This window comes from Phaseolus vulgaris, chromosome 6 (genome assembly GCF_051622355.1).
Source record: "Phaseolus vulgaris cultivar YP4 chromosome 6, ASM5162235v1, whole genome shotgun sequence".
Taxonomy (NCBI): Eukaryota; Viridiplantae; Streptophyta; class Magnoliopsida; order Fabales; family Fabaceae; genus Phaseolus; species Phaseolus vulgaris.
In genome coordinates this window covers 28,794,307-28,821,472 of record NC_143503.1, presented here as the reverse complement: position 1 = coordinate 28,821,472, position 27,166 = coordinate 28,794,307, and the positions used below count along the sequence as shown (strand labels likewise).

Here is a 27,166-nt window from a genome sequence, read left to right as displayed (position 1 = left end):
CACATTCAACACTATTTTTTATTTAGGGTCAGCTTTTCGCAATCTGCATGTTTTTTTTTTGCCAACATTAATGTATGTTTCTTGTAGTGTATGCACGTAACTTCTTAGATAAGTTGATCTAGCAAGAGTGGCACCTAGCTCGCGAGCACCGACAACAAAGGTTTAATTAATTCCACTTTATTTTGAAGATTTCGTATATATTTTGCAGTTGCGGTCCATTGCAGTCAAAGTCTGCCTCTGATTTCATATGATACGATCGTCAATTTCATAAACACGTAAGATATGTATAATTAAATGCTATCTGTCAACCAAAGCTAGCTAACGTTTTGTTTTTTCTTTTCAATTTTCAAGGAAAGAAGCCACTGAAAGGAACACTAAAGAAATTAATTAATATCGCAATATGCATGGTAAGACATTTTACACTTCCCACTTTGAATCCACCCCTATGCGTGTCCAAAATTCAAAAGATAGTATGTATAAAATTTCCATATTATTTTAGGGTATAACAATGATGTTTATACTTAGACTTTTATACAACATTTCAACTTTTCACGGTGGATCCTAATGTGTTTCTTCTGATTTTTATGTAATGATTTTAAAAAAGAACTAGCTCCTTCCAACGTAGTTGGATTTGGGTCTAGCCACATGGGAGATTGTATTAATTTGCTGAATCAGTGTTTGGTCTTATTTTTCATCTCTATAGTGGAAAATTCGTCTAAAGTTTCAATGAAAAATGATATGTTAGATTTCAACGTGATTAAGTTTTTTGGTATTAAGACTCGTAGTGGTAAAGTTCTTCGTCCTTTTTCTGTTAGATAGAAATTTCCTTCACTAGGTTGGGTTAAAATTAATACAATTAATACTGATGGGGCTGCTAGGGGTATCCTGGTCTTGCTACTTGTGGAGGTATTTTTCATGGGAGTATGAGAGAATTTATTGGTGCTTTTTTCAGCGTTTCTTGAAGTTCAGACTGCTTTGGTTGGTGAGTTTTATGGAGTTATACATGCTATGGAGGAAGCACAAAAAATGGGGCTTGCTAGTGTTTGGCTTGAATGTGATTCTGCCTTGGTTTGTGGTGCATTTACTGCTAGGACTAATGTTCCTTGGATGCTTCGTAATCGATGAAATACTTGTCTTAATTTCTGTGGGAAATCAGGTTTAGGATTACTCATATTTTTCGTGAAGGGAATGCATGTGTTGATAAGTTGGCTAATTTAGGATTTATTCATAGAGAATCATTTCATTAGTATAATAGATTTTCATCTAATCTGTTCTTATAATTCTTTATAAATAGGTATAGTCCCCCACATTTTTGTATTTTCTTTCTTTTTTTTTGTTTTAATAATATTTTTTTCATGTGATGACAGATGATTGTTGTTACTTGAAGTGTCAGTCTTGCTAAGATGTCAAGTTGCATAGTGATACCTAATAAAAAAACTTTTTATAAAAATAAATAAATAAAAAAAAAACAACTAGGGAAACCCTAAATGGATTATACCGTGTGTTAGGTACACTGTCCCAACAGTGAGACATACAAAAGTCACAGAATGTTTCCAAGTTTTTGTTTTTATTATACTTTTTAAGATTACCGTCATCCAAAATCTGTCTTTTGTGGCCGCCTCTGCATCTTACTTGCACTTAACCTTTGAAAAGGTTGCATACACAACCAAGAACTTTTCTGCCTTTCCTATTATAACAACTTCATCTTCTTTATATATAACCTTGATCATACCGAGTTAAGACACTAATAACATTTTTTTGCGTATCTGAAGATATGGGTTTCCGTGCTGATGAGGCAAAGCCGAGTATGCAACATCAACCTTGCGCAGCTTGCAGGATGTTACGCCGCAGATGTGACAGTAAGTGCGTACTTGCTCCATATTTCCCAACCAACGAGGTTGAGAATTTTGCTGTAGTGCATAGAGTGTTCGGTGCTAGCAACGTTGTCAGAATGATTCAGGTGGGATATATATAATGATACATCCATTTTGGTCGTAACAAAAGATTTATCTTATTAGACGGCTTTTTTTGTCCAATGTTTACTATTTGCCGTGATTGAGAACTGATAAATCTATACCAATTGATATATACTAGTAAAATCTGTTGTGGCATGATGGCACCGTCTATGTTGTAGAATCAAATCCCATCTCTTCTTTAGGAAATAATTTTTTTAACTAACTTACACCAATCAACTGATAAATATATGAACTTTTGTGTCTCGTTTCTTCTTACTGACATGAACCAAGATGAAAGAGACAGAAAACGTTGAACTTTCTTAAATATGTGTAATGCTTGTTGTTGTAGATGGTTGAGGAAACAAAGAGAGAGGATGCAGTTAAATCCATGGTGTATGAGGCCACAGCAAGGCTTAGAGATCCAGTTTATGGGAGTGCTGGATCTATTTACGAGTTACAAAAGATGATTGAGGAAGTGAAGGCACAGCTGGATTCGATAAAAACGCGGGTGTCAGAGATGCAAGAACAAAAGGAGCAGTTGTTGAGTATTAGTGGCAATTACAATCCTTTATTTGGCGTCAATGACCCTATGTTTGATTCTCCTATGGCCTCAGATCCATTTGAATTTCCTTTGGAAGGTGGTTGGGTATACACCAATATCCCAGCACCCTCCTGCTAGAACACTGGATGCTTCAGTATATTGTACACGTCTGTGCTTATATTTTAACAATTTTACTTTCTTTTCTAAACTATGATCACTAATTAATGAATATTAGCAAAAGACATGTTTTAAAAAACTTTTCTGTGTACCTATGGCAAATGAATAAATTTCTCTACTTTATACACATATTTAAAACAATAAACATCTAAAAGAGTTATATAATAAAAATTATACAAGTTTGTTTGCATATATAAATAAAAGAATTCTTTCCATTTTTTTCTCTCTTCAAATTTATCCGAATGGGAATTACTCAGATAAAATAGATTGTAACAGGATTGGCAGCGTCCACTCGATAATGTGGAATAAACAAATCATATTATTTACGATTACTTCAGTAAATAAAAAATTATTTATCAGAAAAAATAAAATAAATATAAAATATTTTAAGAATATTCCAATCCTCTTACTCTATAAATATTATGATGTATGCATAAAAAAACATATTCAACAAATAATAATAATTAACACTCAAGTTTCTATTTTTTTATAAATAAAATAAATTAAAACAAAGTATTTTATAGATGTCTCCACTCTTATAAGTCAAACTAAATTTTTACATAAAAAATAAATAAAAAAAGAATAAATTGGGGTATGTTATTCATCTCTAAATAGCTACCTATGCTACTTCTTCAAGCTATTATTAGTGATGACAGTGTTTAGCTATACAAAATAGGTACCTATGCTACTTCTTAGCTGAAATAGTATGTAGAAAGTTATACTATATATTTTTAATAATGTAAAAAGTTATACCAATAATCTACATTATTAAACTCAAAATTTGTTATGTATAAAACAAAACAGTAAATATTTTTTCATATTAATTTTAACTATAAAATATTATATAAATGTAATTAACTTAAACAAATAGATAGATAAATCTTTAATTTTTTATTTACAACATTTAAATCAATGGATTATCTCGTACATCGTTTTTTCTTACGTGAAAAATATTACTTAAATCTACCATTCCCACTTCGTTGCTCTTTATTTTTATGTCTTAACTTTTAAATATAAGATTATGTTAACTTATATTTTTCTCATTACAAGAAAAAAAATTAACGAAGTTTAATATAATCTTAAAAATTAATTTAATTAATAGAGATTTTTCTTACTTTTATTAATTTAAAAAAATTATTATAAAATCTCAGCAAAATAACGAAAGATTTTTTAACTTTTTTTAAATTTTAAAAAGTTTATTTTAAAATCTAGGTAAAATAATTAAGGGTTTTTAACCTTCCTTATATTTTAAAGGTTTATTTTAAAACTTCAGCAAAATAATGAAGGTTATTTTAATTTTTATTAAATTTTAAATATTTATTTTAAAATTTCAGTAAAATAACAAAGTTTGTTTAACCATAGTTAAATCTGAAAGGTTTATTCTAAAATCTTGGTAAAATAACGGAGTTTTTTTTAACCTTTGTTAAATTTTAAAGATTTATTCTAAAATCTTAACAAAATAACAGAAAAAAATTTAACTTTAGTTAAATTTCAAAAATTTATTGTAGAACCTCAATAAAACATTCTAGTTTTTCAAACTTCATTAAATAAATATAATTAAATTCATTTATAAATTTAAAAACTAAATTTTTTTAATATATTTTATAATTAAATTCTCTAAAATTTTGAAAGTGTTCATTACAAATAAGTTTTCTAAAGTTTAAAAAATTTATTTTAAAAACTTAACAAAATAACATTGGATAATAAATATTTTAACAATATTTACATATTTTTTATGATTTATGGTATTTGGTTTATATAACTTCTAATTTTTCTTATTAAGAATTCATACTTCAAAAAACGTGACTTATTTTGTTTTATTTGATATAAGTATATTTTATGTGCAATTTTAGTTTTAGTTATAATCGTTAATATTTAATTCTCATAATTTTGAAATATTGTAAATTAAGACCTTTATTTTAAAATGTATCTAATAATGAATTCATTGTGAAAGTGAAAAGTAATAAAGTTAATTTCTCCTCACAATATGTCCTTGCAATCTTTAGCAAAGAACACATGATTTTGAAGCCCACATCTGATAGATAATACAATTATTTAGGATATATAAAGTAGTGATAAACATCAGTTGTTGTCAAGTTAGGTATTAATGGTTTGTGACCCAAGTTGGAGTAAGAAAATAGTGTCTTATTTAGTGTTTCTTCTCTTTATATATAATAAAGATAGTGTGGTTGAATTGTGATTTTTTACTAAAATTACGAAAAAATCATGCGTAAATGACTTAATAATAACCCTAAATAATGTAAAAATAAATTCCCGTTAAAACTATTTTTTCTTTAATGACATCAAGTTTCACTATTATTTAGTCAAATTATGAATTAATTTTTTAAACCTTTTGTATTAGTTTTTTACATTATTATTTAATTAAAATCTGAACTTTTGACTTTAATAACTATTAAAAGATAAGCCACTTTGAGTTTGGAATAAATAAAAAAGTTTAAAAAATTAGAAAACGGAACCCATAACCTTAACCCACCCAAGCTGAAGAGAATAATATTGGGATTCATGAACGCCTAACATTTTGTTTGCTATACCGACACAGTTGTGAGAACAGAGACAGGGTTCTGAAATTCTAATATATGACAAATAGTAATGGTTGACGCAAAGGAGGCACGTTAATTATCTAATAAATGCAAGGAGGAAAACAACTTGCATCACCTCCTAAAGATGTTGAAGATAGTTAAAAACTAATCTCATAGTATATAAGTCGGTTTAAATTTTTGTGTGGTAAAAGTGCAGTATAAAAGGTTAAAGAGATCACATTCACTCACTAGAGGTAAAATAGTTAAAAATTTATTTATTTATTTTTGTCAGCAATAAAAAATAAATAAATGTGAATAGGGTCGTTCAATCCTTATATAAACATAAAATATCTAAGACACTTCATCTCAACACTCACACTGCCAGATGCCTAGAATTACAAAACAATCATAACTCAATCCATAAAATCTGAGCTAAAAGATAATTCAAGAAACCATCATCATACAAACCAAATGTTCGAGACACCACTCGAAAAAGGAGAACAAACCAGAGAAAAGCTTGGACATAATCCAAGACCAAGTCTTCACTTGAACCAAGGCAACCACTTCTAAACAATCGACAACTAGACAACTCCCCCATTAAAAATTACATTGTTTCTATGCTTTCACAATTCACTTACCACTGCAATCCAAATCACTCCCCACATCTCATTTGCTAAAGCAAACACATTACACAATCTAAACTGAGAAAAATTTAGCAATGGATCATTATGGGACACAAATTGCACTCCAAGCCATGCAAAACAACGACCCCACACTAGTCAAACAAATCTGCACTTGAAAAACAAATGGTTATTTGATTCCACCTCCACCCTACAAAGACTACATAAAGGGCTTTCAACCACAATCTCACGCTTTTCCAAGTTAACCTTAGTAGCTAGTTTATTTTCCAACACTCTCCACATACATGATATATAAAATGGATTCAAATTTCATTTTACAAACCAATTGTTAACAAATTCATAAATTCCGGCCATTTTAATCAAACTCACATGGCTTATTTTAAGAGTAAAGATAAAATTACTATATTTAATAATTTTGTTAGTTTTAATTTGACAACTAAATTAGATGTTATCTTAATAACTATGTACGGAAAATTTTATATCAGTAAAACTTTTGTAGTGACATAATCTAATAATCCGTATTTACTCATGCTCATAAATTACATTTTATGCTAAATTCATTTGATGAACTATAAATTTTGTTTAGAACTTTATTAAAATTGTAGAATTAGTTTTTTCTATAATAATATTCATTTAATATATAAAATTACTTTATCTAGTTGTTTACTAATAGTTATTTGTAAAGTAATTTGATATATATATATATATATATATATATATATATTGTAACTTCTATGTTGAAATTGGTTTATTACACCATTTTTGAGAAATATTAAATTATCCTGTAAAGAAGTTATCTTAATAAACTTAAAATGAATTAAATTTATCATATGTTTAAAAAGATAAATTTGAAGGAAATTGGTATGTAATTTTGTATTGAAGGCAGAAGCCGTGTAAAAGTAGTAGAACTGAAAGTTATTTTTAGATTAGAATGTATTTCTTAGTATGAAACAAAATACATTTGAAGGTGACTGTGGAGATTCTCGTTCACCTACTGTCATGTGTAGTGTACGAATCTTGCCATCTTTCCCTCTAAGAAAAAGTAAAAAGAAAGAAAAATATAACATGGATCGTATTGTGCTCATTATTCATTGAATATAGTTTCCATTTGTTCCCCACTCTTTCCGTCATTGCTATTTACTACTATTATTTGTCCACCATAAAATAAAATAAAACTAAGCCCACGCAAGCACATTGTTTTGTAAACCCATCTAATTAATGCAATTCTTGTCATAATGTCCCGTCACCTCCATCAACAATAATTAATTATTACTCCATAGAAATATTAAGTACCAAAATTATAAAAACCAACTAAAGGAGTTGGATAAAAAGTTGCAGTTCAACAAATTTTATAACTAGACCACAAAAATTAGCATTTATGACTTGTATACGAAATGTTGTTTGGCATACGTAGAGGTTTGGGATTTTGCTATGCGGTTGTGCACTTTCATTATAAATAAGAAAAGAAGAAGGAAAGTGAAAGCTCACCCTTTGTAATCTAAGAAAGATAAGAGTGTTTACTTAATTCTTATCGTATCATGGCTTTGATTTTGGCGCTCACTGCCACGTGTCACTATCAACAGCGTACATAAAAACCTCTTTAGATTGATTTCCCGTGGGGCCACCATTGCCAAGCACACACCAACCATTTGACAAAGACTGCGTAAGTAATAAGAGATAACGCCTAAAACGGCGTCGCTGTGGTCCTAAACTTGGGTTGTTGTCTTCTCCATAACGGAGCAGAAAAAGGGTGCGAGAAAACCGACAGCATAGAGCAGTAGAATGATAACGAAAACGATAAAACAAAGAGTGTCATCTCCGTCTTCTTTTTCACTCTCTCATTCAGTTCGATCCATCCTTCCCTTCCTTCACCTTCATCCGTGATCTGCCGGTTTCTTTCTTGGTTTGTTCACTCAATCCTTTTCTCTTTTCTCCGTTTAAATCTCAATTTGTTCATATGTTTGCATGTATTGTGTGATTAGTGTTGTTTTGTAATATGTATGTCTGTACTTATTTTAGCAATTGTCGTGTTTTTGGTGGCTCAAATTTGTGTTTATTTCCTGCAATTGCTTCAGATTTCATTTTGGTGTTGACTGATTTATATATGCTTGTTATGAATATGGTTGGGTTTGACCATTTTGGTATGTTTTGGTAAGTTTTTAGCTTGAAGCCTCGGAGAAGCACTACCGTGCAAGAGGGTTTTCAGTTTCTGTATTATCTCTTCCCTGCCCTTTTGAACTATTTATATGATTTGGTGAGTGTGTGTGGGAAACCCAAAACTCTGTAACGGGTTCTGCGGAAATTGAGGTTGAGGCCTCCCTCTTTTATACAGCGCACGTTTACATTGCCATTTCAAATTGTGGTCTCCATCGTTTTCCAGGTTTTTTAGTCATTTGCATCACAGGTTTGGTGATTTACATACACATACACTTGAAGCATGTTCTATCAATAATTTCTGGCTACTGTGGCATAAGTATTTGGGTTTTGTTATTGTAATCCCTTAGGGTATAGATTAAAAGAAATCAAACACAGGAACTATTTGATGGAAACTAATAAACCTTATTCATTAAATAGCATGTGCCCTGAAAGCACGATAACAGCCACAACAAACGAGTCTTATGAGTTTTCCCACTAGGTGTGTTTCCTAACAATAACAAAATTCTAAATGTTAGGTTATCTTTCCATGAAGAAAGAAGAGTCAGATTTGTTCTTGCGAGAAAAGCCTTGCTCCTTACTTGGCTTAAACAATATCAATATACTGTGGATTTGTTGTAGGTTTTGGATGGTTGAATAGGTGGGAAATGGAAATGTATTTGTTTATGACAAAGACGGTATTTGAAAGATGAAGGTATATTCCAATATAGCCTTGGTTACGAGATCAGGGACATAGGCAGAAACAAGGTAGGGAAGGAGTTAATAATGAACAAACTTTAGCATATATAATTATATTTGTAAATATTTAGATTTTTTTTTATAATTAGAGTGTACATATTCAATGCTATAAAAACAAAATTGAGTGGGCCCTTGCCTCACCTTGGAACTCATAAGCTTTCAGCATGTTGCTAAAACACACTAGAGTATGTTTGGACTTCTAATCTACCATTATATGAATTCCTTCTTGAATGCTTTGTACTAAAACTTAATATCTTTTTCTTTTGTGTAAATGTGGTATAAGTAGGCTTTTTAAGTACTTATAATTCCTAACACGAAAACTTTATAAAAAAAAAAAGGTACTTATAATTCTATTTTGTTCAGTAAGTATGAAGAAAGAGTAGAAAGTGATGGCAGGAGCAGAAGCAAGGGCTCTGTGGCAGAGAACTGCTAATCGTTGCTTTGTCCAAGAAGATGCAAAAAGAGCTCCCAAGTTGGCTTGTTGCCAATCTTCATGTGCAACATCAAAATTGGTTGATACTGAGCCTGCAAGTCCATCAGATGAATCTGATCATACCGCAGTTAATGTCATCCATTTTAACAGGAAATCATCAGTTTCTAATCTATCACCGGACTGTAGGTGGTGGTTGCATTTGCAGCCTAATTATGGGTATCAAAAGGGTTCAACATATGAACAACTAAATATATTAGAGGAAGAGGTAGAAACTTTGACGGCAAGTGATGTAAGTAAGAATTCTCAAGAATTTCAGGAATTAATGAATGTGATGGCTAAACATGAGACAGTGGACATTGAGTGTGTTGGCTGCTCAGAATCCTCCAAGAAAAGTAATGATTTTTCATTGGAATCAGATTATTCTTGGATTGAAAGTGATAAGGCCGAACCATGGTGGCGAACTTCAGATAGAGATGAATTAGCTTCATTTGTTTCACAGAAATCACTCAACCACATTGAAAACTGTGATCTTCCCCCACCACAGAAGAAGCATCTTAGAGGATACCCATGTGCTCGCATGAATAATTACAAAACAAAGACGGGAAGTTTAGATTCAGGATTGATGCATAAGAACCAGGGACCTTCTGCCTGTGAAGGGCTTTTATATTTTGCTTCTGACAAATGTTCAAGGTATTTTGCTGTTAATTTCATTTTACTGCCTTAATAACGCAATGATATATTCTACTATAGATTTTATTCTGCTGGTATTTTATTTTTGTTCTATTCAAGACAATTCATGCTCATTTTGTGCTTTTTATTTGCATAATATTTGTTTGGCCCTGCAACATTGTTGCAGTGATACCCCCAAGCATGAGGATGTCAAAAGGAGTCAACAAATTTTCGATGAAAACCCCAGCAAAGCTCAACTAATGGAAGCATTGTGTCACTCTCAAACACGTGCAAGGGAAGCAGAGGAAGCAGCAAAAAAGGCCTACGCAGAGAAAGAGCATATTGTTACTCTCATTTTTAAACAGGCCTCACAACTTTTTGCCTATAAGCAATGGTTACAACTGCTGCAGCTGGAAACACTTAACAACAAGGATCAGCCAATCTCTACTCTCTTTCCAGTGACTCTTCCATGGATGTCCTATGATGGTAGAATCTCACGGAAGAGGAAACAAAAAATATCCAATGCCAAACAAGAAAGGCAAGCCAATGCAAAATGTGATATTACAACATATGCTGTTGCCTTTGCTTTAGGATTGAGTCTTGTGGGAGCTGGCTTGCTTTTGGGATGGACGATGGGTTGGATGTTGCCTCGTTCATAGTTCTGTGAGATTTGATCGTAGTCCTGCTTGTCATATAGATTGATGAACAAAGGGAATGGGTTAACAGGGAAGGTGGTTACAATTATTTTATCGGATTTGCATGTAATTTTGTAGATTTGTTATGGCTTCTTCTATTGTAAATTCTAAGTTGTGCTTTTGTATTGATTCTGTTGTGTTAATGAGATGATGTACATAAATCTTTATGTAGATAATGTGAAACAGCTATTTTTCTTTAGATACCTCCCTCCACGGGAAGTAGATTCTTTATTTGAGCTATTTTGTAGCCACTAACTGCCAAAATCTTTATTTGGTGACTAACTACTCCAATACAAATGTTGGGGATGACTCTTTGTTGAGGAGAAAGGTTAAACATCTTGAAGGACACTGTTGTAGTAGTTTAGTTTGTTGTATCCTGTATCCAATCTCTTAATTTATAAGACGATATCTTGGTTTTATGCAAGTATTCTTATTTTCACGGATCCTACCTGTATTAAATTAACTTATTCTGACCAAGTCTAGTCAATAATGGACGGCTCCAAAAATTTTATTACTTTAGATTAACAAATAATTGTCACTATAAATTTTCTATCAATACTAGTTTAGTTTTTTTAGTTTGCATTATTTATAATTCATTTTTGACCTTATGGATTCATTATATTTGACTTAGATTGTTTCTAGTGAAAAATACAAGCTGTTTGAATCAGAAGAGAAAAAAAAAAGTATTGTTTAATTTCAATCTTTTAAAGTTTTTTTAGCTACTTCAGCATTTTTTTTAAATAGTGATTTTGGTTCTGTAGTTGATTATGTTCTACTCAGAACTCAAGTATTTATTTTCTACTCAATTTATATGAATTAAATCGATTAAATTATTTTAATAACTCTCTATTCAAAGTTTACTAAGCTAAACATCAAATTTTATCTAATATGAAAAAAAAATCTCAAACTTTCTTGTATTTACATCTTCGCAAACTTTATGATTGTCAAAGTTCTAAATTATTTTCTTACCACAGATACATTGTAAGCACTCAAATATTTGAATAGGAAGTAATAATTTGAGGATTGTTGAAAAAAAAGAGGAATAGCAACGCTACACTTGCATAATTTTAAAAATAGATTAACATAATTGGTCCAAATGATTTGAGGATCAAAATCTGAAACGATCTAATTTAAAAGGACAGATATACTAGCAATACAATCTTTAATAGATACTATCTATTACTTGTTAAAATTTATTGGAATTTACAAAAATTGAGTTTTACTAATTATTTTATGAGCATTTTATTAGTTTACAATTCTTATTAAATGTTAACAAAATAATAGAGTGTGTTAGAAATATGTTAAAGAGAGTGCTACTAATATTGTTTTTTAAAAAGGTACATCCCTGATTAAAAGAACTGAAATTATGATAAAGTCTTTATCATTTGGATTCTTAAGCATAACCTATTTGACATAATATTTGTTAATTATATTTAATTTGTCCAAAGATTATAATCAAAGACGTCCTAGACGTCACATGCAGAGGTAAACTAAAAAATGGTAAACAGTTTTCTTCTCCTCACCAATACTGTATTTCCTTCCAAATCGTCCTACCTACGCATACAAAATACAATACAACTCCAGAAAGTGGGCTTCGTCTGTCAGTTTGGGTCGGGCATTGCGGGCTCATTGTATTGGCACCATTAGCAGCCCACTAGCGGTCCAATGCTCCATTAGAAGCATAGATGGGTCGGAGTTGTAGATCCAACAATGTAAAATTGAGAAGGAACAAAAATAAGAATAAAAACACACGAGAAGAAAGTAGAAGATACAAAATTGAAGCAAAGAAATTGGAAGCGAGAAAGGAAAAACGAAATCGAAAATGGCAGTGATGGAGAAGTTGAAGATGTTCGTCGTTCAAGAGCCTGTTGTCACCGCTTCCTGTCTCATCGCTGGCTTCGGTATTCTCAAAAACCCTAATCTTAACTCTCTCCCTTTCGCCAATAATTTCATGTCAAAAACTCCTTTGGTGGTCATTGATTTAGCCTTCCATCTACAAGTACTTATTGGGATTCATTCTTGTGATATTTATAAATGCTGCACTTGATTTTTGGAGAATTATAGAAATTTTTAATGCTAGTATTTCAACGGTTATGATGTAGATTTGGTATTTGTCAGAATACCCTGGACATTTGCTTGTCCATTGTTAAATAGATGAGTATCTTCTACGCCTAGCAGATTATTTCATGCGCTCGTGAAATTTTTCATTTTATCAATATTTTTTTACTTGTTTTTTGTTTGTTTTCGGGTGGCTTCAGTGAGCATTGGGTGCCTGTGATGTTAGGTTTTGACTTTGCTACTTTTGCTATTCAGAAAATTGTAATCGTGGGTCATAGTCCTCCTTTAATCATGCTAATTCAAATTGGCACATACCATTTGGATCACAATCATTCAAATAATTCTTGTCGTTCTAGCCTCTAATTTGCTTGAATATGTTATGCTTTTATTTGATGAGACTACCTGAAGCTTGGCATGCATAATTTGAATCACATTGAGGAAATTGTTCTAGCCTGAAGTTTGTGCGCCCAATTGCGTGAATCTTTTCTGCTTTTATTTGATAAAACTGCTTGACTAATAGGGATGAATTCAAATTGCTCTTTAAATATCCTTTTAAAAAATTAGGGCCGAAAATAAAAGCACCGAGTTCTATTTTTGTGGTTCTTAGTTCCTTTCTCTTAGCTCTCCTTTTGGTGTGTCTGGAAGGGCAGAATGCCAGTGAGAGTTCTTTTGATTACTTAATTTTATCTATAACCAGTCTATGCTCTGTTACGAGTCTACTCAAAATTAGATTTAGTTTAAATTCTACATATCGTGGTTGTAGTTATGTTCTACTCACAGGCCAATTACTTATCACGCTGCGTTATCCCCCTCAGGTCTATTTCTTCCAGCTTTCGTCAGGCCCATGTTGGATTCATATCAGGCAACCAAGCAACCTCCTCAACCTGCTTTAAGTGATGTGAGTGTTGCTTTTGAAACTAACTTTGTAAGACTGTTTTCAAATCCAAGCAGTTGTATAAATATAGATAATATTTTTTGTTTCATCGCTGGTAATGCTGATAAAAAAAAGAGTAATATTATTCATACTAAAATTATTTTTGGTTGTGCTATCTCCTAAAATTTAAATTTCCTGACCCCAGGATAAGCTTCAGTTGCTTCCAATGTCGGTGGAGAGAATACTCCGTCCCCCTCTTTTGAATAACGTATAATTAATAAAAGGTTGTTTTGAAACAAACGAGTTTTAGCATCAGAATGTATGGTCTGGGTTTTGAAAACCATCCCTCACTTTCGTTTCATCAACTCTCATTCAACATTAGACAAACCTTCATGATTTTTTAGTGCCCTCCTTATTGGATCTTAACATGCCGTTATTAGCAAGAATTGCTCGTTTTGAAGGGTATTAGAACATTTGTAAAGGTTGCTAATGGGAGTTGCATAAGGGGTAGCTCTTAAACTTAAGAACCAGTTCCTATGTATTATTATTATTACCTTTGAAACAATTGATGTGACAATTCTGATTTAAAATCGCACCTTATACAGAGTAATTTTTAGACAATTTTTCTATGAACACTGCTAAAATAAATAAATAAGTTTCATTATACATTAAAATTAATTTATGTATAAGATAATTTCTTTCGTGTTAACTTTTTAAGCAATGAGCTTTAACATAAGTACTAAGATCCCGTGACATAAAAGAGCGAACCCAAATGAGATGCTCTATGTGCTTTCTGTCACCCACAATTCCACATTAATGGTTTCCTGATATTGAGGTGTCTTGTTCATTGCAGGTGGTTGCAGGTATGACTGGTAAAAAGTAAATGTGATTTACTTGAGAGATGTGAGGGAAAATTTGCTGACTTCCTTGTTTGAACTTATTTTAATTCTCCACGTGAGAGAAATAAGAGTACGGAATATTGGATTAGCTTCCCTGTCTGACGATCTTATGTGTTCCGGAATCAGTCAGTGGTTTCATTTCATATTAATTTTAGTTATGAGTTGGGTTAAAATATCAGTTTTTTTCTGCCGAGTTTGATTAATTCTGCTGTACAAGAAAATATGATTTCTTTAAACTGTTTCCATGGATCGATGTGCAGGATTATTTTGTGAAGGATTTTTTTGATACGTAAACTCATGGATGTTATTTAGTATTTTAGCTGGTTGATATTTAAATGCTGAAACATTACAACATCTTCACGAGGTCTAGGCAGTTCTCTTGAATACTGAGAATTTAAGTATCACCTAGCACCCTAAGCAAGTGAAAACATTCTAGCAACGTGCTTGCTAACAAAAATTACACATGAATAAGCATATTTTAACTCATCCAATAGAATTATATTTATCATGTATTGATGTAAAAGATTTTTTTTAATTACAATTTGCTTTTCATTCGCAATATCTCAAATCATAAAATTATAATCTAATTTTATTTGAAATTCGAACTGATATGCTGATAATTGGAAGGGTACTTGATGTTTTTTTTTGTAATGATATATACAATTTTTTAATTGTTTGTTATAAAAGGAAAGTAATTAGTTAGATTGTAGAAGACACGTTTATAATTTTTATTAAAATGATATTTATGTTACCTACAGGCTACATACAGGCTACAGACAAGAAAACCAAAACCAATTAGGCCTTGTGTGAATTTAATTTTTTTTATTGGGATAAAGCCCCGTGATTCTCAGAAAAGGAAAAACTTTTTTCGCTCACACTTTGAGAATTTGTGTTAATGGATTTTTTTCTTCTCAAATAAACTCTTTATTTGTGTAAATAAAACTTGGGAGAAATTATTTGTATAATTTAAAAAAATATTACTTGAAAAAAATTACCATATAATTACAATTAATTACCATTATTATTATTATGTTCTATTTGCATGTTTTGAAATTTGTATAATTAAAAAATAAAAATTTTGAGCTTTTATTTTCTTCATAGCAAAAAGGAAATAAAATATAAATGGATAAAATAAATAAATAAATTATCTACTTAATCCAGAAAAAAAATATAAATGATGTTTTTATTAAATTAAAAATAAAGGATATATATATATAGAGAGAGAGAGAGATAAATCTTATATCAATACATTTTTCCCTTTAATCTTAATCTTAAATTTAAATTTATTTATTTATTGTTTTATTTCCAAATATTTTTCCCTTTTTTTTCTCTTCTACCAAATAAAAGAAAATATCATTATTTGTAAAAAAAATTTCTTTCCTATATTCTTCCGAATAGGTGAAGAACCCACCAAATAAAAAAAGATATAGAAAATTAAACGTGACTGCTACATTTTGCACATAAAAAAGTTCAATAACATTAGGTGAACAGTTTTTTTTTTTTTGACGACGAAATATGTTTTACAGTTTCAAATGATATATGAACTAAAATACATTTAAAATAAGTATATTAAAAAAATGAAATTAAATATAATTATAAAGCAAAAAAGTACATTTGTGTGAAGAGTATTAAAAATAACAAAAGTTGGATTATGGCGATTTACAAAATTAGATGATAGTGAAAGAACATTTTTTCCTTTAGAAATATAACACGTATAAGAAATATTCGTAAGAAAGCAATAGAGAAAGTTGATAGCATGGTTTTGAAGTTTAGTGAGCGAAGAAAGAGAAAGACTAAGACGTGAAAGAAAAATATTAAAAGAAATTGCATAATGGTGTAAAATATTTAACTTGTTAATTATGGCCAAATGACCTGACTTAAGATGGGTGATATTGTACCGACAAAAGATGAAGAACTTGGTGAAGTGTGATGGGTGTCCATATCATTTTCTCCTGGGCCATGGCCATAAGATAAGATGGAGACTTTAACACAATGCCTCCTTCAGTTAACAACAATTCTTATCAACTAAACATGTGAACTAAACACTGTACAACTTTCCATGTTACAAGCATCAAGTTTTCTAGCATAGCAGCAAACCAAACACCTTTTCTGTCAGCAACCCTTCTACATGTCACACTCATCTCATAAAGTAAAATAATATGACCCTATGGGTTAAGGCCACCGCCACTCCCATCTTTCTTCACTTTCTTACTCCTCCCTCCAACAGCCAGCTTCAACCGTTCACAAATACTTGTCTGCAAACAATTTTAGACATTGCAAAATTAGAAACCCTTCCCTTTTTAATCACAGATCTGACATAAACACTAACACAAAATGACTTTCGTCACGCACATAACCCTTCAACTTTTACTCCATTCAAAGTAGCAATTTTGTTTTTGGGTAAAAAGTAAATTTTTTTCAAGTGAAACCCCTAATAGTACAAGCTAAGAATCGAAGTCCCAAGTGAAGCACTGTACAAGTAGGATGTGCATGTAGCAGTATTTTCCAAACAGAAGTGGGAAAGAACATTGGATGAAAGTAGGAAGAGTAAAAGCTTACCCAGACGCCAGAACGTTTGATGCTTGGGATGGTGTCAGTGTCCTTAATATCAGTGGAAGAAGAAGAAGGAAAGACATGACTGGCCCCAGTGACCTCTCTTTTTTTGAGTTTGAAGGGCTTTTTTTTCCAAGAAGCAAACCAGAGAGAGTCCTTGAAGCCCCCGGCTTTGGCGAGAACCATGGCTCCAAGCACCTTGGTATCAGAACCATAGCAGTTGGAAGTGGTTGTGAAGGATGGAGAGCGAAAGGTGTTGACGGTGGAGACATAGGGAGAGGGTATGAGCAACCTCGGAGGGAGTTCCAAGCACTTGGGTACGAAATCGATGGGGTTGGAGAAAGGGATGAGGGCACTGCATGGCCTTGGCTTTCCTGGCTCTTCTTCCCAACGAAAAGGGACAGCTGCAGAGGTGTGAAGTGGCGGAGTCGCCATTCCTGATCTCTCTGGGGACTCCATTCGTGGGATAGTGAACAAGGCTAACTTTCCTATCTTCTTCTGCTCCTCAAAACCCATTCTTCACAACTATTCTTCTCTCTCCTTCTAATATTTCATCCTCATACCAAACCTTTCTATGTCAGATCTTATATACAAAACTCAAAGGGAGAATATCTCCTTAAAAAACGCTATCAAACGCAATGACATTAGTTTTAGAAAAGTAGTAAACCTTTTGCATGACTTATATCTTAATTTTAATTTTTAAAAATATATTTGTATAGAGTTTGTCCAAATATACAGGGTATTACTTTGGAATGACACTTGAGCCTAAAAGGAAAAGCTTTTGTCGACACCAAAAATAATATACATATACTTGATAAACCATTATAATAATATAATAATATTTTTAATTAAAAAAATATTTATTTATTTATTTATCAAGTGTATATTTATTATTATAAATACTCTCGACATATCACCACCCAAACAAAAATAATAATAATAAAGTAAATGAAATCCTATGACTTTAAATTATTTTTCTTTTTTTTTTATAAAAAACTTTCGGACATCACTATCTTACTTGATCTAAGCTAATCATTATGTTACTTGATCTAAGCTAAACTAACACCTCAAATAACAACAATCATTTACCATCAGATAAAAAAAATATTATTAAAAAAATACAAAAACATGGGAGATTAAACCAAAACTCATATGTTGATAAAAACGATACATAGATAGACTATACCTATTAATAAAAAAATTTAAGAACAGACTAGATGGAAGTCTATTATACCAATGAAATGATTCTCTATGAATAAATCCTAAATTAGCCAACTTATCAGCACACGCATTCCCTTCACGAAAAATATGAGTAACCTTAAATCTGATTTTTTCATAGTAATTAACACAAGTATTTCATTTTTTTATATATCAATGTTTTTATTTTCTATCAGTTTATCTTCTCTCCACACTGTTTATTTATCTTGTAGCAAAGGAGTTAATGTAATTTGTTACTAACCTCTTGGATAAACTAAACAAGATTAATGTTGCAGTTAATACTCGCTTAACCCTATTGCTGTGTTCTCTCTTGCAGTAGTATAGTTTAACCATTATTTGAGTAGCACAAATTTTGTGAATATGTCTCCCATGGATACACGTTCATGAAAGCCCTTATTATCATTACACCGTCACGAGAACCCCTTACGCTAATTTGTCTTTAAGAAAAGACTGTGTTGTTTGTGTTCCTCTTTATGCATAGAGATTATTTTGCTAGTGTTTGTCCATAGTGAATATGGTTTATCACACGCTTCGAATACCAAATTGGGATACATTACATGAACAGAGCATGTACAGGTTGGAGTGAGATTGGTAACGTGACATTGTCGATTCAAACATGTCCATTTTATATGTGTCAAACATAAATCTTATGAATCAAGGTTAATAATGTGCGAACAAGATTCAAAGACTCTTCATTTTTTTAGACAACCAAAACTATAAACACCTTTACTTTTCTTTTCCCATCACATTATTTGATCGTATCAATTATTTATATCTTTTCTTCTTATCAGCATTTTGAGCTCTAACTGTTTGTTAGATATCCTGACATATGCATTTTCCATATCGAACTTCAGCTTCATCAAATTTATCCAATTATTTAGTAATTTGGAGATCGTGTAACATGTTTAGCGTTGACTCCATGATATACTTGTCTGTCCAACATGAATTCCTTTCCTTAAATTTACTGGATTTAAAAAAAAGTATAAAATGAGGATTTTTTTTAAAGAAAATATAATTTTTTATTTTAAATAAAATTAACTATTTAGTTTTTTTTATTAATTTAAGGTAGATTAAATTTTCTTTACCTAATCCATATTTTAAAAATAATTTTAAATAAATTTTATATTCAATAAAAAAATTATAATAAATTTTATAGATACCTTCATTTAGAAAATATAAATCACTTCACAACAAAATTAATTTAACCAATTTGATTTTGCAAGATCATTGTATGTTTAAATCATTTTAAATCTTGTTAAAAATACAAGTTTGTTTTAACTTACTAATCTAATTGATCATGCATTTGTTTTATGCTTTATGCATTTAATTTATCAAATATTAAAATTAACTAATGACTGAAACAGTAATTTTCAAGAAGAGTTTTTTTCACACTCGATCGAGTGGAGTGAGGGAAGAAGAAAAGGAAAATATAGCTTAGAAATTGTACACTGAAAAGACAAGCAAAAGAATCACTCTTTAGTCTCTTTTTTCGTCAAATAAGCCAAGCCAAAATTCATCATTATGCCCACCGTCCTCACAACTTCAAAGTCAACAACTATATAAAGTAAAACAGAATATAAATAACACACTCACGTGATTTAACCATTTTTTCATATAGTTTTTTTAATTACCTTTAATATTCTTTCAATTTTAATTTTAAATATATTTTTATTCATACTTAAAAGTTTTAATTATTAATTTTTTTACTATAAATATAAATAAATTCAATATTTTAATTGGAATTTGTCTAATTAATTTTACGTTGGTCTTAATTGTTATTTCTGCTATTTTTAGTAAGAATAGACATTTTAATGGGAAACTGTAAAAAATCTATTAAACAGTCTAAACTTAATAGTCAGAAGGAAGTTTTTATCTCTGTAAATAGCTCAAATATGCCCAAATTCATAAAGAAATTTAAGTTAAGGAATTAGACAATAAAATTATTTGTTATTTTGTTTTCATTTCTGTAAAATATTTATTTATTATTATTTTAGTTCTTATAATGGTTTTTATATTTTGAATTAGTTCTTTTAAAAATAGTTGATATGGACTAAAAAAGCTATTATTACATATTACAGGAATAAAAAATATTTTAGAGGGACTAAAATAAAATAACAAAAATCAAAAGTTAAAATAACTGTAATTAAAAGTAAAGAAAAAAAAAATTAGAGACAGAAATAAAATATGGCCATATGATAAAATAAAGACATATGGTTCGGTGATAGTTTTTTTGGCTGTTGATATAAAAACCAAAATTACATCAATATAGTATAATTATAAGGTGACTTAACGTTTACAAAATGCCATTCTCACAGAGAAAAAGGTAGGTAACAAAACTGACAGTTTATTAATTTAATTAAATGATTTGTTATAAGCTCAAAATTTACAATATAAGAAGAAATTTGTTCTTTAATTGAGAAGTTATGTGTAGGGTAAAACATGACTTGTCTATTTTATTCTTTTAAAACGTAAAAGCTGGTGTCAATTTTTTTAAAATGTTCATACAATCTACATACTATGACTCTATGTGTTGTTGTTTTTTATTATAACATATACTAAACAATACAAAATATGCAAATAATATATTGCTTTATGAATGATTGATATATAACATTTTTGAATATTTTATACAGAAATGTGATCCACCTTTCTTCATTAGCTGCAGCTACACTTAGATTTTTGTCTATAGAAGACAAAACAAAGTCAGTCATCAACTTATGGACAGACACCACCGACACTTGCAGACAGTCCTTGAGTAATAATGCAGAATAATAACTTCTTTTTTCTCATAACAAGTTATAATAACAGTGCAAATATGTATCAAAACCTTAATTAAAACCACTTTCCTTGGGCCAAAAGAAATAAAGGGAATAAATAAGAGAGGAAGAAAAACACACCCTGGAGAAGTTTTCTCTCATTTTGCACCAGAGAAAATCAAATTTTAAGCAGGTATTTGATAAATACCTTTTTATTTAAAGTATTTAGATATTGTTATATAAATATTAGAAAAGATCTTCTATAACGCAATGAATGCCATGTTGTTTAAAAATATTATCAAATTTAAAATAAACAAATAAACAACACCACAAAGCCATTGCAAAATACAAAATAAATTATAAAATGGTAAAACATCAGATTAATTATCAACGAAGTAGACTTCTTGAAAAACTCACTTAACAATAAGTTAGAATATGTCTTTCAAATAAAAGTACATAAAAAATAATATGTAATAATTCTTAAATAATGAATATTTATATGTCCATATAATAATATTTTTATATAATTTATAGTGTGAGACTTAGTTATACGGAAGGCCGGCCCAAGGTTTAATCCAAAAGTGCAACTGTCCGGAGTCAAAGAAAAAAAAATAGTCCAATTCTTTTTAATTTTTTATGTGGTAAATTTTTTACTCAAATTTTTGTAGATTATTTGACAAATTTTATATCTCTTGATGATAATTGTTAGTTAAGATAGCTCATCCCTAAGATTTGGAAAGAATACAAATATTATTTTATGAATAACGTATAAAGGTTTGAACAAGGTATTTTTTTGTCAAGAGGTGGCTATCTTAAGATTGTAGGTTATTGTCCTGTGTACAATTCTCTTATACCTTTCAATATTAACTCGGTTAAGCAATAAATGTTTACATTATTGAAAGAAAAACTTTCTCATGTTTTCTGTTGTTTACTCCGATTTTAAGCAATAATAAAATAAGAAACTTCAATACTTTCTTCGTCAAAATAATACCAAAAAAATTGTTTTCAGTCTTTTCTCTTTATATTAAAAGCATCATGTTACCATCAAATACAAACTGAAATTAGTTGTAACCATCAGATTTCTTAATACTCCCAATGTTGATAATATGCTTCATCTTAAGTAAATTAACTGATTTCACACTTCTATATCTATAACAATTCAAATCAACAGAATCTGCGACCAAACAAATTTAAAATAATCGTTCTGATTTGTATTCACAATGTTTCCACCAATTTCGTAAACCAAAATTTCCGCCAGATTTTTTATACTCCCCAATTTGGACTTATTTACCACCTATAATGATTTAAAATATGATAACTTTTTTAGTTAGGGTAAATTTGATTGAACATTTTTTGTTTTTGTTTTACCTAAAATTCTAGATTGTTCTTCCCGTATCTCTATATATTTTTCTGATATCCCATACAAAACATGAAAATACATTTTTATCTTTTTTGTGTCACCTTCCTATAGTAGCTTCTGAATTATATAATTCAAATACGCATTTGAAAAAAGATTTCCGGATTACATAATCCAGAAACTAATTACGATTTTGAAAAAAAACTTATGAGTGATCCAGAATATTACAAAGGAATATTTTTGAAAATATGAAAATTTATGGAGATGAGAGAAGGAGATATGGAGGTGCATAAAGAAGCAGTCAAAATTCAAAAGTCAATTTGGTCCCTTTAACGGGTTGTTTTTGCACATTGGGTCGGTCCATTTGGTCGCCTTTAGTCTAAATATATTGGTCCCTAAAAGGTTAGTCAATGGGTGTTCTCTTTATACACCTCCATATTTTTTTTTATGAAATGTCCAGTTTATCTTTAGTAAAATTTTATTAATTTGATATTTTTAATAATTTTTAATATTTTTAAATTATACAATTTAAAATATAATTTTATATTTTAAATTGTAAAATTCAAAAGATATTTAAAATTTTAAAAAAATTTGTCAAAATTCTACCGTTTAAAATATAAAATTATATTTAAAATTTTATAATTTAAAATATATTTTTTATTCTCAAATATTTTATAATTTTATTATTCAAAATACAAATGTATATTTCAAACTTTACCATTCAAAACGTATTTGATAATTTAGAAAATTCTTTCTGAATTGTAAAATTTAAAATATAAATTATTTTTAAATTGTCTAATTTAAATGATATATGGATTATATAATATAAAAATAAACAATTTTTCCCGAAGGATAGTTTTAAAATTAAAAGAATTATGGAGGGGCAATTGCTTCATGCACCATATCATTGCACCCAATCACAGGGGAAATACCGAAAATACCCTTAAGAAAATGGGGTGTATATAAAATTACATTCTGGACCCCCTTTTCCAGAACACAATAATCTCTTTCGGATAATTTTTTCCGGAATGTATTATTTTTAGTTCTGAATTTTTTTTATCCGGAATGTAATTTTGATTTTTTTTTCCGGATTTTTATATCCAAAATACAAAAACCTCTTCCGGATTTTTTTTTTGGGGAATGCATTATTTTCAATTCTGGATTTTTATTTCCGGAATAAAGGGTATTTTTGGAATTTTTGAAATTATATTGAGTGCAGGTTCAAAAGTGTTGGATGCAGGGAGCATTTGCCTTATGGAGGTTTAGGAAGAAACTATGAAGGGGCACGAAGAAAACACCTAATGAAATTGAAACTGAAATTGGGTTTAAGTAGGATAAGAGTTTGGGCCAAGTTACAAAATGATCCAAATTGGAGGTATATAAAATATAAAAAAAATAAAAAATTTCTTCTAAAATATATTACTTTTTATTTTCTAAAAATTTAAATTATACGGTTCTAGTATCTCTACATTATTTGTGTATCATTTATTAGTATATTTAATTTTAAAATATATTACTTTTGATTTTATGAGTGGTTTATATAATGCTTTGTAAAAGAAAAAAAAAATAGAGACCCTATGAACTCGTTTTTTATTCTTGAAATGATTTACTGATTATTTTACATGGCTTCAATGAAACCCTGATAAATTAAAAATACATCACCTAATTCTCTTTTCAAATTTCTAAAATTATTCTAATTTTGGAATTTAAAATTCAAAAGATAAATTCAGAAAAAGTAAATTTGAAATATGATTGTGTTGTAGAAATAAAATTTTGGAATAGAATTCAAAAATTAAAATTTTATTCCTGAAAATTTTCAGAATGAAAAAAATATATTTTAAAAAAGAAAATCTGAAAATATATTTTAAAAATTTAGAAAAGTATTCCAAAAATTCTAATTCAAAAATATATTCTAAAAAATAATTAAAAATATTTTTTATTTACATCCTTTTTTATTTAAAAATATTTTTGTCATTTCACCTAAATCGAGTAATTAATTGACTATAAAAGTTCTTAAAAAGGCCCGTTAAAATGTGAATTTTGAAAAGAAAAAAAAACTCCTTCTTGTCCAGTGGGTTCAAGTGGAGGCTGAGCCTAGGCAAAACACAATTCATAGGTGGTACCATAAATTAATTTACATTTTTTATATAATAACATTTTTATTTATGAGAATTTCGTTTATTTTGAAATAATCTCCCATACCTAACATGATATATTATTATTATTACTATTATTGCTACGACAGCATCTAAATGGGAATTGTAATATAACTAACATGATATTATATTTTTTACAATATTTTTCAATACTCGTAAAATTTCTTTGTTAATTAACCAGTGATGCTATTTTAAGTTAGGATTAAATTTTAATTTATTATTTATTGTAGCACGAAGGATGTTACTAAATGTAACATATTTTCCATTATTTAGAAACACAATGATAAACATTTTTTTTGCATTATTTTAAAAATAAGGTAAACTTTAACATTATATGTTCATTTGAATTTTTTAATTTTAAATTTGACGTATTATATCAATAAAATTTATATATTTTAATTTTAACCTCTTATTTTTATTTTTACAATTTTCAAATTAAAATATCAAAACAATACATGAGAAGCATATTAATGTACGTTTAAACCATAATAATTTTTAGAGAGTACCCGACGCTACCCGGGTTTTTTCTTTGTTTAGTTGTATACTTGTATTAACTTTTTTTAAGTAAAGATTCTATTTCTTTTATGTAACTTTAAAAGAAAGTGGTGAAAATTTTAGAGTTGATTATATTTTCAGTTTCTGAAATTTGAAATAAATATATTTTGGTGTCTTGATTTTCTTTTAAAATCAATCCTAAAATAAATAATTTTTTTGTAGTACTTAAGTCATGAATTTGAAAGGTTAAAAATGTTTTTTAAAAGTCGATTTTTAGTTTCTGTTGAGTTTGTAAAAATGAAATTGCATTTTTTAAAATTTAATAGAGTGAAATATACTTTTAAGAATTTGAGAAAAAAATTATATTTATTTGAAAATTTTAGGAATAAAATAGTCAACGCAAAGATAAATTCATTAGAAAAATGAATAAAGGCATTATGTTTGAAAAAGATTATAGAAGTAACACCTTTTAAGCATGCAAAGAAAAGGTCATGGTGTTGTGACGCAAGAAAAACTGAAGATGATTCCACATCGATTACTTGTGTTTACCTTTTGATTCATCTTATGTTATATATCACCTATATTTAGCTCTACATTTATTGGGAAATCATACAAAGGTCCCACTTAGATTGTGTTGTTTTCACTAATTTAATATGGATTCAATTTTCACCATCTTCATCAAAACATGTTGGCCATTGCCTCCACTTTTAATATCAAATCCTATTTTTTCTATTGTTTCGATATTTTTTTTAATTTTTTATAAAGTAAAAAAAAAAACTTTTTTGATTTCTATAAAATAAAAGTTGTTTTTCCCTCACAAATTGAAAATAACTATTTTTTATCCATAGTATTGCCATACATGTTATGTAATCACGGGTTAAATAAAAGGTTCAACATGTGATATTTTAAAAAAAATAGCATTAGTATGACAAGTATTATTTAAATAAGTTTTAAAAATAATCATATTTTAAATAGATATTAAAAATAATAACTTAATATTCTCATTTACTTTACTTAATAATTATTATACAATTTAATATATATATATAATTTATATATTCATAATATTATATTACAAAATATTATCCTTTTTATAAGAATTGTCAAATATATAAGATAAAAAGATTTATCCAGATTTCTATGCTAACACCTCGTTTTCTTATGTTGAGATTCATCACCTATAATATATACTCCGTATAAAATATGATCATAACAAATTTTTATAATTACAACATTGACAAAAACACAGGGTAAACTAGTATTTTTTAGGCTTTTAATATAACTTTAGATTTCAATAAATAATCACAAACTTATGATTTTTCATAATTCATCTAATTCAATGAATACAATCATGAATATATGAATCATAACATTTCATTCATTCCCATGTACTAAACATCTAAGTGTCTACAAATATCTCATGTTCAACATCACTCATGCAAAAAATTCACTCATATCCACACATAAACATTTGACTCTATTTTTTGAAGACTCATGTATTGAAATTAGACTCATAGACCTATCATACTATTTCTGTTGGGGAATCTCTCCACATAACCACATGTACATATGAATCCATCCATCCAATATAACAAAGTTAATCCATATGATATGTTTTGATCAATTATTTTTCAAATCTCAAACTCGCTCATATGATTGTCTCTCACCACCTAAGAATCTTCATCTATATGATTCTAATATACTAGTAGAGTGAGGATTGTCCCTTTCAATTTCATGACCTATATAGAAAAAAAAAAGATAGCTAAACGAAAATGAAAAATGTTGTGAAAATAGCTTGAGTCCACGAAGTTGGGGCTTGAGCTTACATTGCTTGCATTAAGCGCAGGATGTTGACGCTGAGTACAGGGTGTTGATGCTAAGTGCAGAGTGTTGGCACTAAGTAGATTTGAGGCAGACAATATCCCAAAACCTGCAGTTCAATTCGCTTGAGTGCAAGGAAATTGTGCTAAGCGAATTTGAAATCGAGAGCACCTCAAAAAGTGTAATTCAATTTGTTTTAGAAAGAGAATTGTAGTGAGTGGATTTGAGATAAAAAAAAAAGTATAACTCTTTTAAAATCACAATTTACATGTAAAAACAAAGACTTAACTTCAAAATATACATCACAATCAATATAAATCATCAACCATTTATCCAATTGTTTAAACGTCCAACTCTTTTCACCAAATAACATATATTTCAATCAACAAACCAAATCTTGCAAAAAAAATTTGAAACTTGTGACCACTTCACCTTC

The 27,166-nt window shown here is 29.2% G+C and overlaps 4 protein-coding genes across 5 annotated transcripts; 3 read left to right on the top strand and 1 right to left on the bottom strand.

Moving 5' to 3' along the window:
* The first annotated feature begins 1,589 nt into the window (after positions 1–1,589).
* On the top strand, positions 1,590–2,704 carry LOC137831918 (LOB domain-containing protein 1). 2 transcript variants are annotated; one of them, XM_090303472.1, is made up of 3 exons: positions 1,590–1,653; positions 1,773–1,960; positions 2,305–2,704. In XM_090303472.1, exons 2-3 carry the CDS (start codon positions 1,775–1,777, stop codon positions 2,632–2,634), a joined length of 516 nt encoding a protein of 171 aa, XP_090159598.1. In that variant the 5' UTR covers positions 1,590–1,653; positions 1,773–1,774; the 3' UTR covers positions 2,635–2,704. The 2 variants fall into 2 exon arrangements, with proteins under 2 accessions (XP_090159598.1, XP_068495924.1); XM_068639823.2 differs by lacking the exon at positions 1,590–1,653 and having other exon boundaries at positions 1,681–1,960.
* A 4,632-nt stretch (positions 2,705–7,336) lies between these two features.
* Positions 7,337–10,742, top strand: LOC137831917 (uncharacterized). The gene is made up of 3 exons (XM_068639822.1): positions 7,337–7,757; positions 9,110–9,869; positions 10,036–10,742. The coding sequence occupies exons 2-3, from the start codon at positions 9,136–9,138 to the stop codon at positions 10,505–10,507; spliced, it is 1,206 nt and encodes a 401-aa protein (XP_068495923.1). The 5' UTR covers positions 7,337–7,757; positions 9,110–9,135; the 3' UTR covers positions 10,508–10,742.
* A 1,485-nt stretch (positions 10,743–12,227) lies between these two features.
* Positions 12,228–14,668, top strand: LOC137831916 (fiber). The gene is made up of 3 exons (XM_068639820.2): positions 12,228–12,444; positions 13,417–13,499; positions 14,329–14,668. Exons 1-3 carry the CDS (start codon positions 12,366–12,368, stop codon positions 14,356–14,358), a joined length of 192 nt encoding a protein of 63 aa, XP_068495921.1. The 5' UTR covers positions 12,228–12,365; the 3' UTR covers positions 14,359–14,668.
* Positions 14,669–16,175: 1,507 nt separating this feature from the next.
* Positions 16,176–17,598, bottom strand: LOC137831915 (uncharacterized). Its single transcript, XM_068639819.2, has 2 exons — positions 16,934–17,598; positions 16,176–16,629 (listed from the first exon to the last, which is right to left on the bottom strand). The coding sequence occupies exons 1-2, from the start codon at positions 17,441–17,443 to the stop codon at positions 16,540–16,542; spliced, it is 600 nt and encodes a 199-aa protein (XP_068495920.1). The 5' UTR covers positions 17,444–17,598; the 3' UTR covers positions 16,176–16,539.
* Positions 17,599–27,166: the final 9,568 nt, after the last annotated feature.

Excerpts from the sequence above, each read along its gene's own strand:
- LOC137831918 (XM_090303472.1), top strand. The coding sequence starts at position 1,775 with ATGGGTTTCCGTGCTGATGAGGCAAAGCCGAGTATGCAACATCAACCT. Across the intron at positions 1,961-2,304 it reads ACGTTGTCAGAATGATTCAG|ATGGTTGAGGAAACAAAGAG; the intron begins GTGGGATATATA and ends TTGTTGTTGTAG.
- LOC137831917 (XM_068639822.1), top strand. The coding sequence starts at position 9,136 with ATGGCAGGAGCAGAAGCAAGGGCTCTGTGGCAGAGAACTGCTAATCGT. Across the intron at positions 9,870-10,035 it reads GCTTCTGACAAATGTTCAAG|TGATACCCCCAAGCATGAGG; the intron begins GTATTTTGCTGT and ends ACATTGTTGCAG.
- LOC137831916 (XM_068639820.2), top strand. The coding sequence starts at position 12,366 with ATGGCAGTGATGGAGAAGTTGAAGATGTTCGTCGTTCAAGAGCCTGTT. Across the intron at positions 12,445-13,416 it reads CTGTCTCATCGCTGGCTTCG|GTCTATTTCTTCCAGCTTTC; the intron begins GTATTCTCAAAA and ends TATCCCCCTCAG. Across the intron at positions 13,500-14,328 it reads CTCAACCTGCTTTAAGTGAT|GTGGTTGCAGGTATGACTGG; the intron begins GTGAGTGTTGCT and ends TGTTCATTGCAG.
- LOC137831915 (XM_068639819.2), bottom strand. The coding sequence starts at position 17,443 with ATGGGTTTTGAGGAGCAGAAGAAGATAGGAAAGTTAGCCTTGTTCACT. Across the intron at positions 16,630-16,933 it reads TCAAACGTTCTGGCGTCTGG|ACAAGTATTTGTGAACGGTT; the intron begins GTAAGCTTTTAC and ends AATTGTTTGCAG.